Source organism: Notolepis coatsorum (assembly GCF_963971535.1).
Source record: "Notolepis coatsorum genome assembly, contig: SCAFFOLD_430, whole genome shotgun sequence".
Lineage (NCBI taxonomy): Eukaryota > Metazoa > Chordata > Actinopteri > Aulopiformes > Paralepididae > Notolepis > Notolepis coatsorum.
In genome coordinates, this window is record NW_028173851.1 from 111451 (window position 1) to 139082 (window position 27632).

The following is a 27632-nucleotide window of genomic DNA, read 5'->3' on the forward strand; positions in this document are numbered from 1 at the left end:
GCCACTGATAAAGGTAAAAAGTACCATTAATTATATAAAACAAACTGGTAATAAAGCTCTAAAACAAAGTGAACTAAACAACCATACTTAATTAGTTGGTATATTAAACAACAGTATTGCCTTTCTCCTGATGCATTGCTTATTAAATAAACACTATTGCTTTCTCTTGAGACATTATTCTATCAAACAACCAGTAGTAATGTGGTTACAAAGCTGATATATAGTGAATGTATAGATAGCATACTGTATTTCTATGTATGAAAATGCTTCATGTTCTAGAAAGTGAACTGTGCTGCCAAAAAGGTTTTAATCAAACTAAGTTTGATTTCTATCTGTTTCATTATTCAGAAAACGGCCAGGCAAAACTAGTCGATCTCCTTAAAAGGAGAGAGACAGCAAGACAGGGCTTTAGCCAATGAGAAGACCGCCGGAGTCTTTGAGACGTGACAGCCACGTTTCAAAGACTCGACTACTGGGGGATGGGCCTTAGATTCCTATATAACACAGGTATAACCACATAAGAAGGACCCCAGCGCTGAGACGGAGGAGAGACGGAGAAACGGAGAAAGCAGCTTGAGACTCGAACCTGAACGACTCCACCACTGAACGAGAACAGAGATGAAATAACGAGGAAATTCTTCTGACGAGCGGCTTATCGATAGAAATAATTGAAACAGTGAAACGAGATAATTTATGCTGTGGTTTCATTAAACAACAGCCCCTCTGTTATTGCACCCGTCGCTCTGCCTCCGTCTCCACTTGATTTCGACCAATCATTTGAATGAACTTTTTAAACGTGTGAATATCACAGCAGAGTAAAGGTAGCTATCCACTATACAACTTGAGACTTATAGCTACATAGAATCTATTGAGAATACACGTTATTTCTTTTTAATCGTCTGTTGTAGAGACTCGTGAGAGGGGTCGTCGGTGCACAGGCATGTACCACACTTTCACAATCTCCCCTGTGAAATTGTCTAGTTTTTGATCTAGTAATCTAAACAGATGAGGATATCAACCACCAAATGTTTGCTGTATTTCAGTAAGTGATCTCTCCTTTAGGCTAGGGTTAGGCATGAGGATAAGGTTAGAGTTAAGGTTGTAGGAATGCAGGTAATAATAGTGAAAACGGAGTCGTGTTCCGATGCAATAATACTATTTTAATACGCACTCTACTGTCGCACAACAACACTGGTATTCATCTTTCATTCGTCTCACTTTAACTACGTCATCCCCCGCTAAGGATCACGGGAGATGTAGTCAACACCACCTAAGTGAATTATGTCCCAGTAGCCACTACACACGTCCCCCCAGAATTCACAAGAACTGGCCCCAAAAAACGTCCAGGGGCTCTGACGACCCGCCCAAAACGACTCCGGTACCCCTGGGCAGGCACAGGAACCCGAGGCAGTGGTAAAGCAGTAGGCTGGCCCTGAACAGGCCTCGGACGGCAGGTCCGGGGGTCCGCCGTAGCTAGAGTAGGCGTCGGGACTGCCCTACCAGGGGGCCGACCGCGGCGGGGCAGTTGGGCCAACTCAATGGGGCGGTCCAAATCCAGGTGAGCAGGCTTCAGGCGATCCACCGAGATCCGTTCTTCCCTCCCCCCATGTCAACGACGAAGGTCTTATTGCCTGCCTTCACAACCCGGTAAGGACCATCGTAGGGTGGCTGTAGGGGGCCTCGATGGGCGTCGCAGCGGATAAACACGTACCCCGCTGCTTGCAGATCAGGCGGGACACGCACCCTTGGAACGCCGTGGCACGAGGTGGGGGTGGGCAAGAAAACCTTGGCCTTGTCCAGCAGAGCATCCCGCTGTTCCAGTGCTGACCAGGAGGCCGTAACACAGGGAAGAAAATCCCCTGGGACACGGAGGGGTTGGCCGTATACCAGCTCAGCTGAAGATGAAAGAAGGTCCTCCTTAGGTGCAGTACGGAGCCCCAGCATCACCCAAGGAAGTCTGTCGACCCAGGTGTCGCCTCGGAGATCGGCCTTGAGAGCAGCTTTCATCGACCGGTGAAAACGTTCACACAGGCCATTGGCCTGTGGATGGTAAGCCGTAGTGCGGTGGAGGGAGACACCCAACTGCTGGGTAATGGAAGTCCATAACGCGGAAGTGAATTGGGCCCCTCGGTCAGAGGACAGATCAGAGGGAACACCGAACCGGGTGACCCAGGTACCGATGAATGCGCGAGCCACGTCAGCTGTAGTAGTCGCAGTGAGTGGGACAGCCTCCGGCCAACGGGTGGTCCTGTCCACCATCGTCAGAAGGTGAGTGTACCCCCTGGAGGGAGGAAGGGGTCCCACCAGATCCACGTTGATGTGGTCAAAACGCCTCTCAGGCACATCAAACCGCTCCAACGGGGCTTTAACATGTCGATGGACCTTCGCGCGTTGGCATGCCATGCAGGTCTTGACCCAACCTCCAATGTCAACTTTCATCCTGGGCCAGACGAATTTTGCTGCCATTAGGCGCTGTGATGGTTTCCTGCCCGGGTGCGAAAGGCCATGGATAGCGTCGAAAACTTGTCGTCTCCATGCCCGTGGAACAACTGGCCTTGGCTGCGCCATAGATGCATCACATAGCAGCGTCGTGCCATCATCAACGAAGGGGACGTCCGCCAACTGGAGGCCAGTAACCGCCGTCCTGCATGCCTGGATGTCTGGGTCTGAAACCTGATCCACAGCCATACGGGCGTAATCAATTCCCAGGTGGACAGCACCAATGGCGGCCCGCGAGAGGCAGTCAGCCACGGGGTTGTCCTTCCCCGCCACATGCTGGATGTCAGTGGTGAACTCAGAGATGAAAGCCAGATGGCGCTGTTGCCTGGCAGACCACGGTTCAGACACCTTCGACATAGCAAAAATTAATGGTTTGTGGTCTACAAAAACAGTGAAAGGGCGAGCCTCCAGCAGGAAACGGAAATGTCTGACCGCCAAGTACAGGGCGAGGAGCTCACGGTCAAAGGTGCTGTACTTCTGTTCGCTAGAACGGAGCTGTCGGCTGAAGAACGCCAGGGGTTGCCAAATGCCCTCGACCAACTGTTCATATACGCCTCCAACGGCATAATCCGAGGCATCAGTTGTCAATGCCACGGGAGCCTCAGGCACGGGGTGCGTCAGCATGGTTGCACTCGCAAGGGCCTCCTTGGTATCCGAGAACGCCTTTGACATGTCGTCGGACCAGGCGATGGCATGCTTGGGAGTCTTGCCCTTGAGAGCCCCATACAGGGGGTGCATTAGGTGGGCAGCCTGAGGGATGAACCGATGGTAGAAATTCACCATCCCCAGGAACTCCTGCAAGGCCCTAACCATGGTAGGGCGTGGGAGGCGCAGCACCGCTTCCACCTTTACTGGTAATGGGACCGCTCCAGCAGTAGTGATGTGGTGGCCAAGGAAGTCCATGGCAGGCAGACCAAACTGACACTTTGCTGGGTTGATGATTAATCCATGCTCTCTGAGGCGACTGAAGAGGAGTCGGAGGTGTGTTAGGTGTTCCGCCTTGGACGTGCTGGCTACCAGGATATCGTCTAGGTAGACGAACACGAAAGACAGGTTGCGCAGCATGGCGTCCATTAACCTCTGAAAGGTCTGAGCCGCATTTTTGAGGCCAAAAGGCATCCTCAAAAATTCAAAGAGCCCGAATGGGGTTATAACTGCCGTCTTGGGGATGTCCTGAGGGCTAACCGGCACCTGGTGGTATCCTCTCACCAGATCCACCTTTGAAAAAACAGACGCTCCAGCCAGGTGGGCTGAAAAATCTTGTATGTGTGGAACCGGGTAACGATCAGGTGTAGTGGCGTCATTAAGGCGCCGGTAGTCGCCACACGGACGCCAGCCGCCGTTGGCCTTTGGAACGAGATGGAGCGGCGAGGCCCAAGGACTGTCGGACCGACGAACGATGCCCAGTGCCTCCATGGAGGCAAACTCATTCCTAGCGATGGTTAGCTTGTGTGGGTCGAGACGACGAGCCCTAGCATGTACTGGCGGGCCCTCCGTGGAGATGTAATGCACGACTCCATGCTTAGTGGCCGCGGACGAGAAGGTGGGTGTTGTGATGTCCGAGAACTCCAACAGGAGGCGGGAGAAATCATCAGTGGGCGCGACGGCGCTGGACAATGTCATTGTGGCCGTGTCACTGCGCTCACATGCTAAGGAGCCAAAAGTCTCAGCATTGACGAGCCGGCGATTCCCCACGTCTACCAAGAGACTGTTGGCGCAGAGAAAGTCAGCGCCTAGGAGGGGAGTAGACACCTTGGCCAACACAAAATCCCAGCTGAAACGCTGGTCAGCAAAACACAATGCCACGGTGCGTTTGCCAAATGTAGGGATCGCACTGCCATTGGCAGCTTCAAGGGCAGGGCCCCGTCTCGCTGAGTGAAAATCCTGAGTGGACGCCGGCAACACGCTCACCTGGGCACCCGTGTCACATAAAAAACGGCGGCCGGAGAGTGAGTCGGTGACGTACAGCAAGCCTACAGGATGGCCAACACTCACGGCTGCTAATGAGTGGCAGCCAGTGCGTTTCCCGACCCCCGTAGTTACAAGGTGGCAAACACTTTTTAGCTTTGTTCCCAAACTTTGCGTGGTAAAAACACAACCCCGACGGCCTCACCCGGCGGGGCATAGCCGCGGCAGAGATAGAGAGTGGCTGGAAACCCTGCTCATCAACGGTGTAGGCTGATGCTGCCACACACCTCTTCCCAGCTGAGAAAAATACATCCGCTTCCCTAGCTAGCTGGCGAAAGTCAGTTTTGATGGAATTAGCCATAGGTAAACGCACATAGTCTGGCAGTTGTTGCAAGAAAAGCTCCTTAAATAGAAAACATGGCCCATGGTCCCCCAGCAGAGCTAACATGTGATCCATCAATTCAGAGGGCTTTGAGTCACCCAATCCAGGTAGAGAGAGAAGCTGGCGAGCACGGTCAGATTCAGACAGACCGAAAGCCTCCTTCAGGTGTGTTTTTATAGCCACATATTTGTCGTGTGTAGGTGGGTTTTCCAGCAAACTCACCACTCTCGCCGCAGTTGAGTTCGTCAGGGCTGCTACCACATAGTAGTACTTTGTGGCGTCTGCGGTAATGTCCCGGAGAGCGAATTGGGCTTCAGCCTGTGCAAACCAAGCGTTGGCGCTCCGCTCCCAAAACTCCGGCAGCTTGAGTGAAACGGCGTTCAAAGTGCTGCGATCCGCGTTCTGTTGTTCATCAGGCATGTTCAATGTAATCTCCGAAATACGTCCAGGAGAAACGTCAGGGTCACCAATGTAGGAATGCAGGTAATAATAGTGAAAACGGAGTCGTGTTCCGATGCAATAATACTATTTTAATACGCACTCTACTGTCGCACAACAACACTGGTATTCATCTTTCATTCGTCTCACTTTAACTACGTCATCCCCCGCTAAGGGTCACGGGAGATGTAGTCAACACCACCTAAGTGAATTATGTCCCAGTAGCCACTACAAGGTAATAGTTTGGTTTATTTCTATTTCAATTTCAAACCTTTTGTTGTAACTATTATATAGATAAAATACACTTTCATTACAGACTCATAAAGTAATATATAAAACACACACACATAGTTTAATTGGTGATAAATTTTTTTTTTTTTTAATTAATTTGCTTTAATGAAGTTGAAAGTGCATTGCGTGTTTGCCACCACTAATAATATCTGTCTTTCAGCACCACACAAGAGTGGACAGCTCCTGCCAGAGACAGCGGCTGCTGCTCTGAACTGAACTCTGAACTCGACTTGATTGTTGTATTAGAAACAGCCTTGATATGTTTGGTGCGGCTCGTCAAGCAGACAGAATGTAACAATTATTTTGATGGTGAAAGAACTGAATTGAACTAGAAATTGTAAACTAATAGAAAAATTAAAGAAATTAAGATTTGATTCAAAAGAAAAGCAACAACTGGACATTCCTGTTTTCATCTTTGTAACAGAAGCTGGTGCCGAAACCAGGGATCTATCTATCTAGGTCGTCCTCGGACGGGCCCTCCATCAGTGCTTCCAGTCATCCCGATACTCCATGCATCTGGCTAGCTCGCCGGTGCATTCTGTTCCCGCATCTCTCCTGAGTACGTCCACGTAGGTTAATGTGGGACGTCCTCGTGATCGATGCCCGTGTGTTGGTTCCCACAGCACAAGTTTGCTGGTTGGCATCTCATGATGTCTCTGGCAGTGACCTGCCAGCCTCATTCTCCTGACTACCACTTTCTCGCTCACCCTTAGCACCCCCCCATACAAGTTTGCATTAGTGACATGCTCATCCCTGTTGATGTTGAGCAAAGAAGGATCAAGGAATGTACAGACAGTCCATAGCCTACAGCAACGATGTCCAAGACACAACTAAAGAAACTACTTCTGAAAAGAGGGGTGGTAAGGACTGCAATAACAAAGTTGATCAATGTGATAGATGAGAAGACAAGAGTGTCATTAGAAGATGTGGACGTGGATTATGAAGAAATGTTGGACATGCTTGTGGAAAAAGAAATTGCATTGAAAGCCTTGAACACAGAAATTGAAGATGGAATTGAGGAAGAGGATTTTGAAGATGAATTTAATGGTGTGCAACGATATGAAGAGGATATATGTGTGCGCAAAACCAAACTGAAAAAGGCTATAAGAAGAAAAGAAGATGACCGTTCATCAGTGGGCTCCAACAAGGGATATGGTTTTGCAGTCAAACTCCCGAGACTGATTATTGACAAATTCAACGGAGAAGTTAGCCTATGGCAAACATTCTGGAGCCAGTTCGACATGGCAGTTCATAGAAACCCAGACCTCAGCAAGGCTGACAAGTTTAATTACCTGAAGTCCTACCTCACGGGAAGGGCTGCAAACGCAATCACGGGTCTCGCATTAACCGATGAAAATTATGATGCTGCGATTAAAATGTTGGAAAACAGATTTGGCCGAAATGATCTTTTAATCAATGCCCATATGAATAAGTTATTAAACTTGACCCCGGTTAAACGTGCAAATGACACCGTCGCCCTACGAAAACTATATGATGAGATCGAAATACAAGTCAGAAGTCTGTCAGCGCTTAAAGTCGTCTCTGAAATGTATGGTAGCCTACTCTGCCCTATCCTAATGAAAATGGTGCCAGAGAGCATAACGCTTGCGTTCAGCCGTCAAAGAGAGGAAGACGACATGTTGGAAGAAGAGGGCTTAATGAAATTCTTGAAAAGAGAAGTTGAAAGCAGAGAAAGAACGGCAAACTTGATTGATCTGAACCCACAAATTGACAACCCAAAATATGAGCAAAGACATAGGCCTACCGCAGCCTATAGAGCGTCTACCGCTGCATTGTATACGGGAGCGCCACAGAACTGCATATTTTGCAACAAAGCCGACCATATCTCCAAACACTGCACGGAAAATACAGTCGAACAGAGAAGAGAATTCCTTAAAAAACAAGGACGTTGTTTTGTGTGTTTGGGGACAAGACATATGGCCAGAACTTGTAAGGCGCAGGTTTCATGCGAGAAGTGTGGCCGGCGACACCACAAAGTAGTATGCGCTCAGCCTCACGATATGCGCCCCTATGAACCAAGACTGCGCGTAGCGCAACTACCTACAAACCTACAAACTGATACTACCATCGGATATAACTCGGGCAATAACAACAATGTTTTACTCCAAACAGCGACAGTGTGCCAAAACGCAACCAGGAGTAAATTGACCAGATGCCTGTTGGACGGTGGGAGTCAACGGAGCTTTATAAGAACAGAATTGTCACGCAAACTAAATCTACCGGTGATAGGCTCCGAGGTAATACAATTACACATGTTTGGTAGCCTACAAAATTATCCGATGTGAGAAATGGCCAAACAATCGAAATTGAATGACTGGAATCACCACAAGTGTGCACGTCACTAATGAGTGTACCCGGAGAGCCATTACGCACAGAGATGGAAGGAAAAGGAATGCTGTTGGCCGACGTAAAAGTTCCTGGAATGGAAAATCAAGATGTGGAAATATTAATCGGATCCGACTACTATTGGAAAGTGGTCCCTGGAAAGATTGAAAGACTACAAGACGGACTAGTGGCAGCTGAGAGCAGCTTCGGATGGCTCATTCAAGGCATGGTAACTACAATGCATGCCAGCACCATAACCAACGTTGGAGTGATGCATGTCAATGTAGATAATAAAATACTGTCTGAACAGTTGCGCTCATTCTGGGAGCTAGAATCCCTGTGAATCAACCCTGAACCGGAAACAAAGTTGAGCGCCAATAATGAAAATGCCCTGAAACAAGTCAAAGAAACCATTACGCACAACGGAGAACGTTATGAAGTGCAACTACCATGGCGCACAGAGACTTTGAAACTGTCATCCAACTACAGAATTGCAGAGAACAGGTTTCAACGTCTGATGAGAAGATTCAAACATGATGGTAAACTCTTCACAAGATACAGTGAGGTGATCGATGACTACTTGGAGAAGAGGATCATTGAACCAGTCAAAACCAAGACTACCGGTAACCCATTGTACTACATGCCACATCATGCTATTGTGAAGGAGGAACGCGCAACGACGAAAGTCAGGATTGTATTCGATGCGTCATCACATGATGGAAACAGTGACTCACTTAATGACTGTCTATTAACTGGCCCCAACTTGAACCCTGATTTATTGAGTGTTCTATTGAAATTCAGGCAACACATAATTGCTTTCATGTCGGACATTGAAAAGGCCTTTCTACAAATCCCAATAAACCAGACAGATCGAGACGCACTGAGGTTCCTGTGGACAGACAAGACACCTCATACAGAGAATGGAACCGAACATAATGAGTGCATAATGAGGATGACAAGGGTTCCATTTGGCGCGACTGCCAGCCCATTTCTGCTGTCAGCAACTTATCAGACATCATCTGGAGGGATTGGAGTCAACATACCCCTCTACGGTAAAAGCATTAAGAGAAACTCTATATGTGGATGATTTTATAAATGGAGCGGATACAGTAGATGCATACAAGTTGTATAAAGAATCCAAAATAATCATGGACAAGGCCGCGATGAAGATGTGTAAATGGAAAACTAATTCGCCTGAACTACAGAACAAACTACAGGAAACGAAAGTGGACCAGAATGCCCCAGTCAAGGTTCTGGGAATGACGTGGAGAACGACATCGGACGATTTCATGTTTGATCTGACAAGTATTCTACGAGAATAAAAAAATACAAAATGCACAAAGAGGACAGTCCTGCAAACAGCCGCTAGGCTATTCGACACTATCGGGTTCCTGTCACCATTCACGGTGAGGGCCAAGCGACTATTCCAGGAAACATGGGAACGAGGCCTAGAGTGGGATGAAGACTTGCCCACCGATTTAAAATTGAAATGGAAAGAATGGTATGGAGAGTTACAAACTGTCAAGACTATGGTCATTCCCAGACCCTACGACACTGGAACCCCGAGTTCAATCACAGAGCGACAACTCCACGTATTCTGCAATGCCAGTGAAACCGTGTACTGCGCCGTAGGCTATTTACGCACGGTTGGGAACGATGAAAGCACCTGCACTTTAATATGCGCAAAAACGAAAGTAGCCCCTCTGAAGAAGGTGACGCTACCAAGACTGGAGTTATTAGCGGCTCTAATAGGAGCGAGACTTTGTAAATATATAATGGACACCAGAGACACACCGATAAAAGCTTACCTTTGGACAGATTCAACAATAGCACTTCACTGGATAAAAGGCTCCGCCAACCACTGGAAACCATTCGTTGCAAACAGGATAGTTGAAACCCAAAAGCTTTCCGAGCCAGAAGATTGGCGACACTGTCCTGGTAAAGATAATCCAGCCGATCTAGGCACGCGAGGAATATCCGCGGAAAACTTAAAGACTCAGAGCTTATGGTGGAATGGACCACAATGGCTAAGAGACGCGGACCCCCATCAAATTGAAGAGGAGACCAATGGGCATAGCCTACAAGAGCCCATTGAGGAGACTGTCAAACAGTACCACGTTGTGACCGAAACGAAAACGTACCTAAAAGAAACTGCAATTATTCCGCTTGAAAATTACAGTAGGCTAACTACAGTTCTCAGAATTACTGCATGGGTAAACCGATTTGTGCATAACTCGTGCAATAAAAGTAAACGCCAAGGGCCACTAACGGCAGTGGAAATGAACACAGCAGAGTTATACTGGATTGCTGAAACGCAAAAAAGAGCTTTCTCACAAGAAATGACGGAACTGCAAAAGGGAATGGATATTCACAAGCACTCGAAGATTAAAGATCTAAACCCATTCTTGGATAATGGAGTAATGCGAGTTGGAGGTAGATTGCAAAAATCTAGCCTAAGATATGGACAAAAACACCCATTCATTCTACCCGCGCATGACGTGTTTACAGAACTGGAAATAAAACATGCGCATGAAGAGGTAATGGATAATGGACTTCAGAACACAGCTACGTGAGCGTTTCTGGATTCTAAGAGGACGACAAGCAACTAAACTTGATTCTAAATCGATGTCTCATTTGCAAAATGTTTACAACCAAAGCCAGTCAGGAAATAACAGCACCTTTACCTACGGACAGGACAACTGAAGCCGCCCCATTTGAGGTGACTGGAGTCGACTTCGCAGGCCCGTTGTACATCAGACCTAACCACAAAAAGGCCTACATTGCTTTATTCACGTGCGCAGTGACCAGAGCTGTTCATTTAGAATTAGTGTCAGACTTGACAACACCAAACTTTCTTTTGGCCTTCAGAAGGTTTATTGCAAGAAGAGGCATTTGCTCAACAATTTATTCGGACAATGCACAGACATTTAAAAGGGCATCACAGGACTTTCACAGTCAATGAAATCCAAACAAGTGAAGGACTTCTTTGCAGAAAAACGGATAACCTGGAGGTTTATTGTGGAAAGAGCTGCATGGTGGGGAGGTATATGGGAGCGTATGGTGCGTTCAGTCAAGACCAGCCTCAAAAGGATTGTGGGAAAGGCATTTCTGAACTTCGAGGAACAGAACGTCTCGTCAATGGATACTGAAATCGGTGGAGAAGTGAATACCTAATGGAATTAAGATCTGCTCACTCATCCTCCACAAAGAAAACAACACCATTGAAGGAAGGTGATGTAGTACTCGTAAACGAACCCATGTTGCCAAGACAACTCTGGAGAATGGGAAGGATACATGAAGTATTCCCAGGTTGTGATGGCAAAACTAGAAGTTGCTCAATACAGTTGCCAGGAAGAAAAGTAATCAGACGGCCAATACAGTTATTGCATATAACCTTGAGATTAATTGATGAACAGAGTTCATCGGGCCGGAGTTTGTTGTAACTATTATATAGATAAAATACACTTTCATTACAGACTCATAAAGTAATATAAAACACACACACATAGTTTAGTTGGTGATAATGTTTTGTTTTATTTGTTTTTATTTGCTTTAATGAAGTTGAAAGTGCATTGCGTGTTTGCCACCACTAATAATATCTGTCTTTCAGCACCACACAAGAGTGGACAGCTCCTTCCAGAGACAGCGGCTGCTGCTCTGAACTGAACTCTGAACTCGACTTGATTGTTGTATTAGAAACAGCCGTGATATGTTTGGTGCGGCTTGTCAAGCAGACAGAATGTAAAAATGATTTTGATGGTGAAAGAACTGAATTGAACTAGAAATTGTAAACTAATAGAAAAATAAAAGAAATTAAGATTTGATTCATAAGAAAAGCAACGACTGGACATTCCTGTTTTCATCTTTGTAACACCTTTATTTAAACTCAAAAAAGGCAACTGAGGCTTCCCTCATTTACAGTCACGTTGAGTGTACATACAGAAATTTGCAAAAAAAAAGCATATAAAATCACACAGCATATAAAACCATAACAATGACACAACAAGACAAGGCAAAGAGCAAGGATAACAATGCAATGACAACACGTACAACTTGATTGACAAAGGTTGGAGATCAAGGTTTTAAACTCTGCAACAGAGGGGAGAGTCTCAAGCTTTAAGGACTGTTATAATAAACAAACATGTGTGGATAAGGATGTGGATAACTGAATCAGATTAGGATACACACCATCACATGTTCACTGTACTAAGACTTATTAACCAAACATTGTCATAGAACATGTATCCACCTGACAGGGAATGTGCATATATCCTGGAAAATGTGCAAAATCAGTTACACCTCATTTAACCAAACACACGTTTTCTGAATCACCAACATTTATGATAGGGCTACCCTGTTGTTTATGAGCTGATTAAGGGCTGGTCCGTTAATGAGTGATGCATGTATGTCCAACAGACTATGGGTTCTAGCCAGAGGAGCGTCAGCAGTGTCCTGGGGCGTCCTCCAGCCTCCTGCCCCGTAGGACCTCTGAGAAACCACTAGTGCTGCTGTTAGTCCTGGAACGTCCCTCCTGGAGGTCCAATACAGCCGTGGGAGGGTTAGACCCTGACTGAGGGTTAGACCCTGACTGAGGGTTAGACCCTGACTGAGGGTTAGACCCTGACTGAGGGTTAGATCCTGACTGAGGGTTAGACCCTGACTGAGGGTTAGACCCTGACTGAGGGTTAGATCCTGACTGAGGGTTAGATCCTGACTGAGGGTTAGACCCTGACTGAGGGTTAGATCCTGACTGAGGGTTAGACCCTGACTGAGGGTTAGATCCTGACTGAGGGTTAGACGTTTTGTTGCTGAATGATTACGTTTGCATGTCCAAGTTAAAAAGAAACGCAGTTTTGGCAGGACAAAGCGTTTCCCTAGCGGAAACGCTGAAAAGGTGTTTTCGTTTTGGAAACGTTTTGTAATCTGCACGAGCCGGATACGGAGCCGTTCTGCCCAATGCCCATGCGCAGTAGAGACCTGCACGGTTATTTCCAGTGTTTACAGCAGAGCTGTACCAAGTAGCTGCGGCTACCAACGTGTTGTCAAGTTATTGTTATAAGGAGCCCAGTCCAAGCTACAACAGTCTGCATTCCCTTAACAATTGTTTGTATTGAGCCGTATTTTATTGTACCCATTCTGCAATCTGTTAAATAAAGTTTACATCCATTCATTCTGCTAGCATTAACGTTACCAAGCTGCTAGCCACAAAGCTATACTGTTATAATGGCATATCCCAATCACGTTAGCACGTAAGCTAACAAAATCGGCGATATTTTTGTGAGACTAAACTCCGCTCTTGGTGGTCAATTGTGTTGATGTTAGTTTTGTTTCATCAACAAATCATCAACAAATGAGGCAGAACACACAGTGAATGTATCCGTTTTTGTTTATTGCACTTTATTTCTTGCTGAAAAATAAATGCTATGTAGCTAATTGGCTCAATCGAGGTATAAAGATGGTGGCTCTCTGAGATTTTGAGCAGGATGTGGAGTGACATGTTCAACCTTTTCTGATTGGTTGAAAATGGCCTTCATGTTTGAACTACATCGCCACCTACTGCTTTGGCATTGTACTACATGTATATAGTAGACGTGACAAAACGACGTCTAACTTAACTCTTAGTTGCCTGTCAATACGCAGCGTTCTCAAAAGCGAAATGAAACTAAATGAAATGGCCCTAGTGTAACCGCAGCCTTAGATGTGTTCGTGTCTGAATATTGGTCTGAACTTGTGGTTTTAGATGTGTTTGTGTCTGGTGGTACGTAAGACGATCTGGACTCTCAGCAGGAGCTACTCTCCGCTCTAAGCTTGAAATGCCACAGAGACCAGAGTCTGTTATTTGAACGAGAGGTTCTGGGTCCGTCTGTGTCAGGCTTTGAGCTCGACCCAGCAATAGATTTCAGAGGTGTCTTTGTACGGTGCTGTGAACTAAAATCAACATCCATTGTATCCCAGTCGTGTTCTGTAAGCTGCAGTTTGGACAGTTTGGACAGACCAGAGACCTGCTGGTGCTCTCGCCTCGGCCCAGGTGTCCTGGCTCTCTGGGGGGGTTCTGGCTCTCTGGGGGGTTCCGCCTTTGTTCCGTCTTTGTCCAGTTTCCAACGGTTCTGTTTCCGGCACCGCTCGTGCCAGATGTCCGGTTCTGGGTGTAGCAGGGTGGATTATCCCTGCTTCGTGGGAACTGTGGTGTGCGGTCAATAGGTAGCGAGACACAGTAGCACTCTGGCCAGCTGCACCTCCGTCTTTGGGGTCCGGAGCGTCAACTGGAGGCTGGCAGTGGGGATGTATGAGGCCCAGGGTTTACAAACCTGGTCCGGTACTCTGGTCTTCCTCCCTCTCTCTGGAGCAGTCAGCAGTACTCCCCAACACACCCTCACCCTCCACAGTTGCCCCTTTTGCCCTCCCACACCTAATGACCGGATGGTAGAGAAATAACTTGGTTCCCCCCACAAGCAGTACCCTCCCTTAGTGACACCAGAACCCTTACAATGGAAATGGAAAAGGTAGAATAGGAAGGGGTTAAGGTTACATATATTACCCGTATTAAAGGGTTAGGGTTAGGGTTAGAAATAATGAAAGACACACACACAGTGCTCCCGTTCTGGATGACTGTATTGTAACTCAGCCTAATTACAACAATGCTACGTCTGGTGATTACTGCACCATGGGTATCCATACAATAATTACTGGCATGAATCAATGGCATGAATCAATGGCATGAGTCAATTATAATATTACACCCAGGCACCAAGTGCTCTCAGGTACCCAGACTAAACGCTGCCCACATCTGGGCGGAACACAGTATTTACCTTCTCTAAGGAATTACACTCTTACTGTCCCCGGTTGAGAATATGGGGAAGGAAGGGGGGAGCATAGGGAAGAGAATAAAGGGATTCACAGAACGGGAATTATTTAGGAAATACACGCCTTATCACGCTCAAAGAAAAGGAATAAAATAAAAGAGTGAGCCCACAAAATACCTATAAGTCCTATCTTAATGCCGGCATATATTGTTCGGGGTACCCCTATGAACTGGTCGTAGCAACCTTACTTTCGCCCGCGGGCTGCACCACACTGTGTACTGTATATGGAATCGGGAGCATCAATGCTCATTTGTACTCATCCGAAATGGCCGCCTCGCCACTCCACTGTTGTCCGGGAGGCAAGATGGCGTCGAACGCTCTCGCGAGGGTGTCAGCAGGCGGAGCTAGGCAGAGAGGCAGCGCCGGCTGAGAGCATGTACTGAGTGATGGCGACCCCTGTAGGATGGGCGGAACTCCCGTTGGCCGCAGGCAGCCTGGTGCAGAGCTGAGTGAAGTCCTCCGGGGTAGGCTGAACGCAGGCAGCCGGTCGCAGGTCTGGTCGAAGTCAGCCGGCGCAGACTGGTTGTTGGCCCACGTTCGTCTTGGGGCGCACGCTCTATACCGCACACTGTAGCTACTATAACTCGGTACTTAAAGACTGGAATAATTGTTTAACCGCACGTTACCTATACCGCACACTGTAACTGCTATAACCCGATTACTAGTGCCTGGCTTATGCACTCATTGTTCATATAATACCGCTGGTACTGCTAGGATATCGTGTCCACTAGCCAGTACTCGTTATCACCCGTTATCCTCTTACGGGGCCCCCTGGCATAACGTCAACAACAGGGCTATCCGGAGCCCCGTTAGCTGCGACTACTCGTTGTCAAGTTCACTGCCGAAGAGAGCGACTTCCGCTGGACTCCTCCCTTTATGATCTCCCAACTCTCTCCGCGGCTCTCTGCCTGCTACTGCCCCCTGCAGGTCCCGCCTGCCAGTCACAAGGGGAGACGCATTGTAGAATATGAATCAGTACTGTCATTTATAATCCGTATTCCAATGCTCTTCGGAAGGGGACGTTTGTGTCATTGCTCGTGTGAATCAAATGACACTAGTTAGAATGTCTTTGTGTATAAAAGGGATATAAAACACAGTCAGCAGTTCTGAATAATATACCATATTTTCCAGACTGCTACATGGGTCAGATGGGAGGTGAAAGGTGGGGGTAGGGGGGGTGGGGATGGGTCAGATGGGAGGTGAAAGGTGGGGGCAGGGGGGGTGGGGATGGGTCAGATGGGAGGTGAAAGGTGGGGGCAGGGGGGTGGGGATGGGTCAGATGGGATGTGAAAGGTGGGGGCAGGAGGGTGGGGATGGGTCAGATGGGAGGTGAAAGGTGGGGGCAGGGGGGGTGGGGATGGGTCAGATGGGAGATGAAAGGTGGGGGCAGGGGGGGTGGGGATGGGCCAGATCGGATGTGAAAGGTGGGGGCAGGGGGGGTGGGGATGGGTCAGATGGGATGTGAAAGGTGGGGGCAGGAGGGTGGCGATGGGTCAGATCGGATGTGAAAGGTGGGGGCAGGGGGGGTGGGGATGGGTTTGGAGCTGATGTAAAGCCGGCGGAACTGCAGGCGGAAGGGCGTGACCTCTGACCCCTTGAGGAGCACTGCCAGACTCCTGTGGACCTGCCAGGACAACCAGGAGAAACTAGAGGTCAGACACACACACACACACACACACACACACACACACACACACACACACACACACACACACACACACACACACACACGCACACACACACACACACACACACACACAAACACATTAGATTCAGATTATTTTATTGTCACAATAATGTACATTCAGAAAAATGTGAGATGCTTGTTTTTCCAGGCTCCTCAACCGTAGTAGTTTGACAACAATACACAATGATCTATACAGTACAAGGTAAAAAACACGGGATAAAATATAAAAATAATGTATTATTATACAGTTTATTAGCAGCAGTGTGTTACTAAAGATTATAGAGCAGGATTTCTACTGGAGCTGGAGTAACAACAGGGAGCAACAGGGAGTGTTTGAATGGTCGGGGCTAATAATAATAATAACAAAGGGTAAGCTGTAAAGGAATGTGAATCACTACCCACTTTCAAAAACACTCTCAAAAAACACCTACGGGAGACTGCAATTCGAAACTGGCCCCTGTAAATGTCCTAACACAACCCCCTCCAATGTACAGTAAATTACCAAGTATGGTCTTGTCAATATTCCAATGTACAGTTTTGTTTGTACAGTTGTACAGTGTCCCCCCCCCCACCCCTCCTACCCAACCTCCCCCCCCCCACTCCTACCCAATCCAATGTACAGTTTCTACGTCAAATGTATATACTTTTTTTTCTGGACTCTTTTTGTATCACAAACAGTACTGTATTTACAAATCTGGTATGTCATAAATGTATAGATGTAGCAGTACTGTCTATCTGTATGTCATGTATGTCATATATGTTACGATGAATTGAAAATGGGGGACCCTGATGTAAACAAGACGAAAGTCTTTCTCTGGTCTGCATCCCCTTAACAATTGTATGTATTGAGCTGTACTGTACTGTACCCATTCTGCAATCTGTTAATAAAGTTTTCAATCAATCAATCAATCAATCAATCAATCATTCCCCAAAATTGTCCAAAGAGTTCTCTTGGAAGACTTATCTTGGAACCGACTGAGACATAATCAATGACAAGTTCACTCTGAGTCCCGAACGTGCTGGTAATATGTCTTAAGTGGCTCAAACGGTCGCACCTGTGATATGATCTGATATCTGCTTGGAGAATGGCATTATGTCTTAAACTCGAACGCGCGTTCCCGTCTAGGTCATTTGCATACAAAACAACGCCTCCAGAGCTCCTTATAAGGCAAAGTAATGATGCAGCCGGTTAGAAAATGGATGCGGAAGTGCCTTGCGAGTCTGCGGCAGTGCCGTCTGGGAGAAATGCAAGTTGCGACAGTAGCACGTGCAGTACTGTAGCCTACGGCGTAATGAATGAACGCAGTATAGGCTTATTATTCCATTAATGCCTATACGGCGTAATGAATGAACGCAGTATAGGCTTATTATTCCATTAATGACTTGTTGCATTAGGATTTAGTAGATACTATATGCTCTGCCCTACGTACAGTATAAGTACAGTCAGTACCTATACTGTACGTAGGGCAGAGCATATCAGTGGAGGTTTCTCTATGACAACACGTGAAACACAAATTCACTCATAATTCATAATTATTATTAATTTACATATACCTATATATATATTCTAGTTACTTGTTTCATTAGGATTTAGTAGATAATATACATATGCTCCAGTGGAGGCTGCTGACCAAATTTGTAGGTGAAGCACAAATTATTATATTATATTATATATTAAATAATATTTTTAAAACATCCCCCACTGTGTGTCAGTGGTCAGTGGACACAGATGAAAACATATTAACATTAGGTGACAGCGGACCTGACCAGATGAAAACATATTAGGTGACAGCGCACCTGACCAGATGAAATCATATTAGGTGACAGCGCACCTGACCAGATGAAATCATATTAGGTGACTGACAGCGCACCTGACCAGATCAAAACATATTAGTTGACAGCGCACCTGATCAGATCAAAACATTTTAGGTGACAGCGCACCTGACCAGATCAAAACATATTAGGTGAAGGTGACAAGGAAGCCACAGACTCATACCCCCCCGACACTCAACTAACCGCCTCGGACAGTCCTTCATACCAGTGGCCATCAGGCTCCACAACAGTGGGCAGCAACTGCTGCCAGACATCGACCTAGAACTAATAGGAACCCAAGTAGGACAATAACACTACCTTATGCATACTGCACCTTATGTGGATACTGTGATACTGTGAATAATGAATAATGTATATTTCAGTTGTTAGATAGTAAATTATATTGACCTATTTGTTTACACTGCTTGTGTTGTTTTCACTACCTGTACCCCCCCCCCCCTTCCCCCATGCTGCTATGATGCCTGAATTTCCCCAAGGGGATCAATAAAGGAATATCTTATCTTATCTTAAAAGGAAAGATGAAATTACCTACCTGGGTTCCATCCTATAGAGGCAAATCTTTCCTGTGACAAAATGGGATCCAATGTAATAAAACTAAGTCAACCAACGAACTAGATTCCTGTACCGGATCTCCTCTCTGGTAAACAAGAATACCTTGAAGACTCTAACAGGAGCACTCATTCAAGGGTACTACGACTATGCTTGCACCTCATGGTACCAAAGCACCTCAAAGGCACTAAAAACAAGATTACAAACATCACAAAACAAACTGGTCAGACTACTGCTTGACCTTACTCCTAAAACCCACCTCACCCCTGTCCACTTTGACAACCTAGGATGGCTTAGAGTAGACGACAGAGTACAGCAACTTGCAATGGGCCTGGTCTACAAGATACACTACACCAGTGGTTTTCAAACTGTGGTACGCGTACCACTAGTGGTACTTGGTGGTACTGCTGGTGGTACTTGAAAACATTTACAAAAAAGCAATTTTTTTTTTTTTTTTTTTTTTTTTTTCCAGGCCACTGAACTTAGAAGCAGACCAGGCCAGTGTTTCTGGTTGCGGCGGCGCGATAGTTAGATAACCTAAGTGGGGAACAACCAGGAGATCACTGTGACAGAGAGTAATGCAGTCTAAACAGTCATAAATCTTTAATTCAACTTCAGCCCTGATCATAACCATTTCTTTTTTGATTTTTTGTAATGTCAGATACAAAATGAAGTACTCCCACTTTTCTGAAAAGAGTTGGTGTTAAATCTGACATTACAAAAAACCCATCAAAATCTGTGTTGCTGCTATTCATTGACACATGCCTAGCCTGTAATAATCCCCCCCAGAAAAATTTACTTTGCATTTGATATATTGAAAATATTTAACTTTTTTGTGTTTTTTTTTACAATAATTTGTGATGCCATCACACAAACTGGCATTTAAAGGGTAAACATTCAAAAATTTATTGAATATGTGTTTTCTTTTCTTTTTTACAATAATTTGTGATGCCCATCACAAACACTGGCATTTAAAGGGTAAACATTCAAAAATTCCTGCACCAGAATGCAGGAAATTAAGTTTTTGTAACCAAATAATTGTGTGTGTGTGTGTGTGTGTGTGTGTGTGTGTGTGTGTGTGTGTGTGTGTGTGTGTGTGTGTGTGTGTGTGTGTGTGTGTGTGTGTGTGTGTGTGTGTGTGTGTGTGAGAGAGAGAGAGAGAATGACGGACAATTGCTTGCTGTGTGAGAGAGAGCGAGAGAGAGAGATAGAGATAGAGAGAGAATTAAGTACATTTGCTGAAATACAGTTGTTCTTAATTTTCTCACTTGCTATGTGAGAATGTTAGTTATTATGTTCTCAATGCCCCTTGCATTGTATGAGTTGTGTGGAAGCATTTGCTAGTTCTAGTGCTATCCCTTTGTACATTGTGGCTGTGTCAGACAAAAGTTAGCAATAAATAATGGTATTAGGAATACATTTGTTTCCTGCGTGAACTGTGCATAGCTGAATAGACTGTATTTTAACGCCGGTCATATGGTGGTACTTGGAGAGCCATCTACGTTCTTAGGTGGTACTTGGTGTAAAAAGTTTGAGAACCACTGCACTACACCACTAAGATACCCATGTGCATGTCGAAATACTTCCCAAAGGTCAGTGAATACCACGACCACAACACCAGAGGGAGTTCCACAAATCATGTTCAACCCAGATAAAATAATTTAAAAAGTTTAAAAAAAAAAAAAAAAAAAAAAAAAAAAAAAGTTAATAAAAGAAAATAGTCATAACTTAGAAATGAGATTGCATAGGTCTATGAATCGATATCGCGATTCTGTTTCGATTAATTGCCCAGCCCTACAGAGTGTACAGTAAGTTAGCTTGGTGATTATCATTGTGATGTAGGCTAAGCTGGCTAGCTACTGTTAGCATACAAGCACTGTAGCCTACTTACTTTTTCATCCACAACGTTTTTTCTGATCCAGATGCATAAGTCCACTTCTTCATGTTGCTCAGTTGCTGGTTTATACTTCGGTCCTAATGTTGGCGCAAAGTTTAATTTAGCCTGACTTGACTTGTTATAGCTGTACATCTTACTAACTACTAAACAACAACTTTCTCATAGTCTCAACTTTCACATAGTCAAAACGGGTCCAGCTGCATGTCCGGAGGATAGGTTTAGCTCGGGCCAATCTCAAGTTTCTCAAGTTTCTTTATTAGTTGTCATACAGAAGTACAGAATACTTTTATACAAAATGCTTCTTTATGTTACATTTTGTATAAAAGTATTCTGTACTTCTGTATGACAACTAATAAAGAAACTTGAGAAACTTGAGATTGGCCCGAACTAAACCTATCCTCCGGACATGCAGCTGGACCCGTTTTGACTTTGCAATGCAGCAATCTCTGATTGGATTTGCAAGGCTGCCGATCATATTCAACCTCCGTGTATTGGATGTCAAGGGCTGTCAATCAATCAACCCTCCATTCAATGGCAAGAGTTTAACTGCACAGACCGTGCTTAGATTAAGTTAATAGCCTATTTTGATTCGCTGTTATTTATTATTTATTTAAAGGTCCCATGCATTATAAATGTCATTTTTCAGTCTCTAGCATTGTATTATAGTAATAGGAGTTCGTATCAATGTGTTTTAGGGTCTAAATACCATATTGGCGGATTGCTCCGTTTCAGCCCAGCCCCTCTGTTCCTCTAGTAAATCGGGTCATTTTGATTTGAAGTCCTGAGTCACGTCACTGGGCGCTGTGGATAGCGCACAGTGATGCGATTGGCTCTGTGGTTGGAGCTAATGCCCGCCCCCATTCTAGAGAAAGGAAGAGAGAGCCGAGAGGGAGAGAAAGGAGAGAAAGGAAGAGAGAGGGAGGGAGGGAGAGAGAGGGGGCACTTGGGGGGGGGGGGGGTACCTGCCGGCCGCGCGCCACACGGGAGATTGAAAGAAAGAAAAGAAAAAAGTTGCCCCGTCTCATCAGCGAGAGCCGAGTGGGAGAGAAAGGAGAGAAAGGAAGAGAGAGGGAGGGAGGGAGAGAGAGGGGGCACTTGGGGGGGGGTACCTGCCGGCCGCGCGCCACACGGGAGATTGAAAGAAAGAAAAGAAAAAAGTTGCCCCGTCTCATCAGCGAGTGGAGCTGCGGGGCTGTGCGCTTTGGAGGGAGAGAAAGGAAGAGAGAGCCTCTCTCTCTCTCTCTCTCTCTCTCTCTCTCTCTCTCTCTCTCTCTCTCTCTCTCTCTCTCATGGTATAAATGATTATTTGTGTAAATAAGGTTATACGCCGACCATTAAGAAAATACATGTTAGTTTAGGAATAAGGGGCAGGTAACTATATGATTTATTCTTCTTCCTGCTCCTTTTGTCCATGGAATTACTATTTATGATTTTTTAATGAAGAAACTATGATTGTATTATTCCATGTGGCAAATAAAAACTCTGAACTGAACTGAACTCTCTCTCTCTTCCCCCCCCTCCCTCCCTCCCTCCCTCTACCAGTGCAGACTGTGGTCTGACTGTCACTCAAAGTGCTTATGGGCGGAGCCAGGCCATAACAGCCTGATTTCTTGAGGCTGAAAAATTATGGTTTCGAGTACTTGATTAGAAATATAAAACAATGAATTTTTTTGAAAAAAACCTTACAAATGTCTTCAATAGACTAACAGGAATTGTGTAAAGTTGCCCAAATAGTGCTAGGAATAGCAGTGCATAACCCCTTTAACAATGGGTCACACCTGTGAAGTTTTCTTCACGAATAATTACTGCAGGCAATACTGCAGTGCAGATGAAAAAATTTACAATTCCCGCACTCACTTTTTCTCTGCTTTTATTGTCGTCAACGTTTCGGCTATTCAGCCTTCATCAGGACAGTGGCATGAAACAATGAGGTCTCACATTCATTTTATACAATTCCAAGGTCTGTTTTGGTTGATTGCATAACAGGGAGCACCTGTGCCTTCCTGTCAATAAACCAATTGGTTGAGCTTGCAGCCCCACTGGGTACTGCAGCAAAAAGAGAGACAGAGTTAGAAATGCAATAATTCAACCTCAGAACAAAACATTTTTGAAACATCGAACAGTCATATTTACAACACAATATAGTTTAGCATATTTAATATACAGCAATATGACCGAATCATTGTGAAACATTAAACCATCATCAATGGGATTCAGTGGAACAGTTTACAAACACACACTTAAATCCAGTTCATCATTGAGTCCAAAGGTGGTCCCAAATGTTTGAAGTTCCGTTATCCAATAGGCTTCTCTCTTGAGAAGCATCTGTTTCAGATCCCCCCCACGTCTAGAAAGGACCACTTTTTCAATACCACAGTAACTGAAAGCTGTGATTGGATGGTTGGCATCTTTAAAGTGGATGGCTATAGGGCTATCTGGATTATTATTACGAATAGCTGAACGGTGTTCAGATATTCGTGTTTTTAGTGCTCTTGTTGTCATTCCAACATAGGCTTTGGAGCAACTGCATTTTATTAGATAAATGACCCCAGTTGTTGAGCATGTTATAACTCCACGAATTTTATAGATTTTCCCTGTAAGAGGGTGTGAGAAAGTCTTACTTCTAGTGGTACAATTACATTGTGCACATCGTCCACACTTGTGGTTGCCATCAGGCAGAGATGGCATGCTGCTTGATCTTTCAAATAAACAGTCTGCATGTACAAGTTTGTCTTTCAAATTCTTTCCTCTACGGTAAGTAATTATTGGTGGAGAATCAAATAAGTGGCCTACATTAGGATCACTTGAGAGGATATGCCAGTATTTCTTGATAGAATGTTTTATTTCATGTGATCTATCAGTATAATTAAGAACACAGACAGCTGATGGCTTTCTTTTTGTCTTTCTACCCCCTTGTGTTTTTGTTTTTACTTTCTGAAGGGCCCTGTCTATGCATTCATCTTCATATCCTCTTTGTTTAAAACGTGATTTCATTACCTCAACTTGGTTGTCAAATCGTTCTTTTGTGTCACAGATTCTTTGCAATCTATGGAACTGTCCTATTGGAATAGCTTATTTCACATATTGTGGATGGTAGCTCTCCATGTGTAAAAGGTTGTTCCTATCTGTAGGTTTTCTAAAGAGATCTGTCACTAATTTGCCATTTTCTTTTGTGATACATATATCTAAGAAGTTGACAGTGTGGTTGTTATATTCCAGGTTAAAAGTAAGAGATTCACTTTTGCTGTTTAACCAGTCTGTGAATTCTATAAGTAGTTCTGTTGATCCCGTCCACAAAAATAGAACATCATCTATATATCGTTTCCAATATTTGATGTATTGCAGGTATGGGTTCTCTGTACTATCTAGAATATTTGTCATTTCAAACAGTCCAACGTACAAGTTTGCATAGTTAGGAGCCATTGTGGTTCCCATGGCAGTTCCTTTGATCTGCAGGTAAAAATATCTATCAACACTGAAATAGTTCTTAATTAGTACCAGTTCAGCTGCCTCAAGTAAAAATCTATTAAATTGTGCATTACTGTCTTCTTTGCTGTTCAGAAAGATCTTTAGGGCCTCTAACCCCCCTTGGTGGGGTATATTGGAATAGAGACTTTCGACATCTAGTGTACACAGTATAGTAGATTCAGGGACATGTTCAATGTTTCTCAATGACTTAAGTACATCATTTGTGTCTTTGACAAAGGTTGGCAGTTTGAAAACAAATGGCTTTATGTAGTGATCAACAAAAACTGAAAGTGATGCTGTAATCGAACCTATTCCAGCCACAACCGGTCTTCCAGGTGGATGTTCAATGGACTTATGGATTTTTGGTAGCGTGTATAATACTGGTATAGTTGGTGACTTTGCATACAAGAAATCAAGATTCTTCTTTGTGATAACTTTGTTGTCTAAGGCCATCTCCAAAAATTCTTTTACTTCCTTTTGAAATATTTTGGTTGGATCACCTTTCAGTTTTCTGTAATAGTTTTCATTTGACATTTGTCTCTCAATTTCAGCTCTGTAGTCACTAATGTTCTGAACTACAACGGCTCCTCCCTTGTCTGCACTTTTGATTATTATTGTCTTGTCTCTTTGTAATGTGCTTAAAGCCTCGTGTTCACCCTTAGATAGATTTTCACATGAGGTATATTTTCTTCTTTTATATATTCTCTCAATATCATCATTCACTAAACGGCAGTAGGTGTCAATAGAGGAATTTCGTTTATTTGGGGGAACAAATTTACTTTGTCCTTTAAAAGGAAAGTTCTTACCCCTAGATCCATCTGCAGTATCAACAGCAGTATCAGTATCACAGATAAGTGGTTCAGATTCCACATGCTCAGATTCAATAGATGTTTCTTTAGGTGCAAACAATTCTTTGAGTCTTACATTCCTAGAGAATCTGAAAAAATCACATTTTGCATCAAATACATTATCTGTGTGTTTAGAAACAAATGTCAATCCTTTACTTAAGACAGAAACTTCATCAGGAGTCAGTGTCTTACTGGATATGTTGATCACATTCTCCTCATCTGTGACTGGGCTCGTGATCTCGTCCAGGGTGGATCTCGTTGGTTTGGTCTTGCCTCTCCCCTTGCCACGCCTGGTCTTCTTGTGTAGCGTCCCCGGCCTCTGTTGTTGGGTTGGGGCCTGGGGTCTAAAAAAGGGTGGGCGTTGAGGGACCCATCCGAAGTGTAGTCACTCTCTGATGTGGCTGGATTATTGCGGTTCGGCCATCTTGGTTTTGGGCGCCCACTTCTTGGAGTTTGCTTCTTCTGCCAGAAGTATACTTCTTTGTTCTTGTAATCTGCCTCATCTCGTTGGAATTTCTTCTGTTTGTTGGCTGTTAGCTTTGCTTCTAGTTCTTTTTGCATCTTCTTAATGTTCTCAATGGTCTCATTGCATTTTGCAATGTCAGTGACTTTCTCTAACAATTCAGAGGTGGTTGTTTCTATATCCTTTCTGATTTTCACTAGATCTGACTTTATCTCATTGACTATCAATGCCATGAGGTCTATTGAACATTTGTTCAAGATCTCAGTCCAGCGTTTGCTGAACTGTTCATTATCTTTACACAGTGTAGGCTGCTTTTGGATCCTTAGTCCTCTTGGTATAATCTTTCTGGCATAATAGTTACAAAGTGTCTTTCGGTGCAGGTCTAACCTGACCTCTTTCTGAGATAAGTGATCTAGTTTCTTTACCATATCATCACTGGTTCCATCACTTGGCATCATTAAATCTTCTCCGCCATCAAAAATCTCCTCATAGTCTCGTTGAGAAAACTCAAAAGTACCACAGCTTTCAGTTACTGTGGTATTGAAAAAGTGGTCCTTTCCAGACGTGGGGGGATCTGAAACAGATGCTTCTCAAGAGAGAAGCCTATTGGATAACGGAACTTCAAACATTTGGGACCACCTTTGGACTCAATGATGAACTGGATTTAAGTGTGTGTTTGTAAACTGTTCCACTGAATCCCATTGATGATGGTTTAATGTTTCATAATGATTCGGTCATATTGCTGTATATTAAATATGCTAAACTATATTGTGTTGTAAATATGACTGTTCGATGTTTCAAAAATGTTTTGTTCTGAGGTTGAATTATTGCATTTCTAACTCTGTCTCTCTTTTTGCTGCAGTACCCAGTGGGGCTGCAAGCTCAACCAATTGGTTTATTGACAGGAAGGCACAGGTGCTCCCTGTTATGCAATCAACCAAAACAGACCTTGGAATTGTATAAAATGAATGTGAGACCTCATTGTTTCATGCCACTGTCCTGATGAAGGCTGAATAGCCGAAACGTTGACGACAATAAAAGCAGAGAAAAAGTGAGTGCGGGAATTGTAAATTTTTTCATCTGATGACAATTAAGGGGAGCAATTCCCAGCACAACAATATTTTTTGAGAGAGTGCATGTTGATTTTTCACTATAGATACTATTTGGGATCCCCCACCCTACAACATAGCACCTCTCTAAAGAAATACATAGAACTCTGCTTGCCAAACAAAAAGTCTGAAAATGGCAGATCCTGTGGAATATGCAACCACTTTTGAGTTTTCTCAACGAGACTATGAGGAGATTTTTGATGGCGGAGAAGATTTAATGATGCCAAGTGATGGAACCAGTGATGATATGGTAAAGAAACTAGATCACTTATCTCAGAAAGAGGTCAGGTTAGACCTGCACCGAAAGACACTTTGTAACTATTATGCCAGAAAGATTATACCAAGAGGACTAAGGATCCAAAAGCAGCCTACACTGTGTAAAGATAATGAACAGTTCAGCAAACGCTGGACTGAGATCTTGAACAAATGTTCAATAGACCTCATGGCATTGATAGTCAATGAGATAAAGTCAGATCTAGTGAAAATCAGAAAGGATATAGAAACAACCACCTCTGAATTGTTAGAGAAAGTCACTGACATTGCAAAATGCAATGAGACCATTGAGAACATTAAGAAGATGCAAAAAGAACTAGAAGCAAAGCTAACAGCCAACAAACAGAAGAAATTCCAACGAGATGAGGCAGATTACAAGAACAAAGAAGTATACTTCTGGCAGAAGAAGCAAACTCCAAGAAGTGGGCGCCCAAAACCAAGATGGCCGAACCGCAATAATCCAGCCACATCAGAGAGTGACTACACTTCGGATGGGTCCCTCAACGCCCACCCTTTTTTAGACCCCAGGCCCCAACCCAACAACAGAGGCCGGGGACGCTACACAAGAAGACCAGGCGTGGCAAGGGGAGAGGCAAGACCAAACCAACTAGATCCACCCTGGACGAGATCACGAGCCCAGTCACAGATGAGGAGAATGTGATCAACATATCCAGTAAGACACTGACTCCTGATGAAGTTTCTGTCTTAAGTAAAGGATTGACATTTGTTTCTAAACACACAGATAATGTATTTGATGCAAAATGTGATTTTTTCAGAT

The 27632-nt window shown here is 44.6% G+C and overlaps 1 protein-coding gene across 1 annotated transcript in view; it reads right to left on the reverse strand.

Annotated features, from left to right (window-relative positions):
• Positions 1-16177: 16177 nt before the first annotated feature.
• Positions 16178-27632, reverse strand: part of fam83a (family with sequence similarity 83 member A) — a gene marked incomplete at both ends in the record, with an annotated part of 52345 nt that continues 40890 nt past the window's right edge. The window contains one exon of the mRNA XM_084338692.1: positions 16178-16373. Within this exon, the coding sequence (XP_084194818.1) occupies positions 16178-16373 (196 nt within the window). The remainder of the gene's footprint in view (positions 16374-27632) is intronic.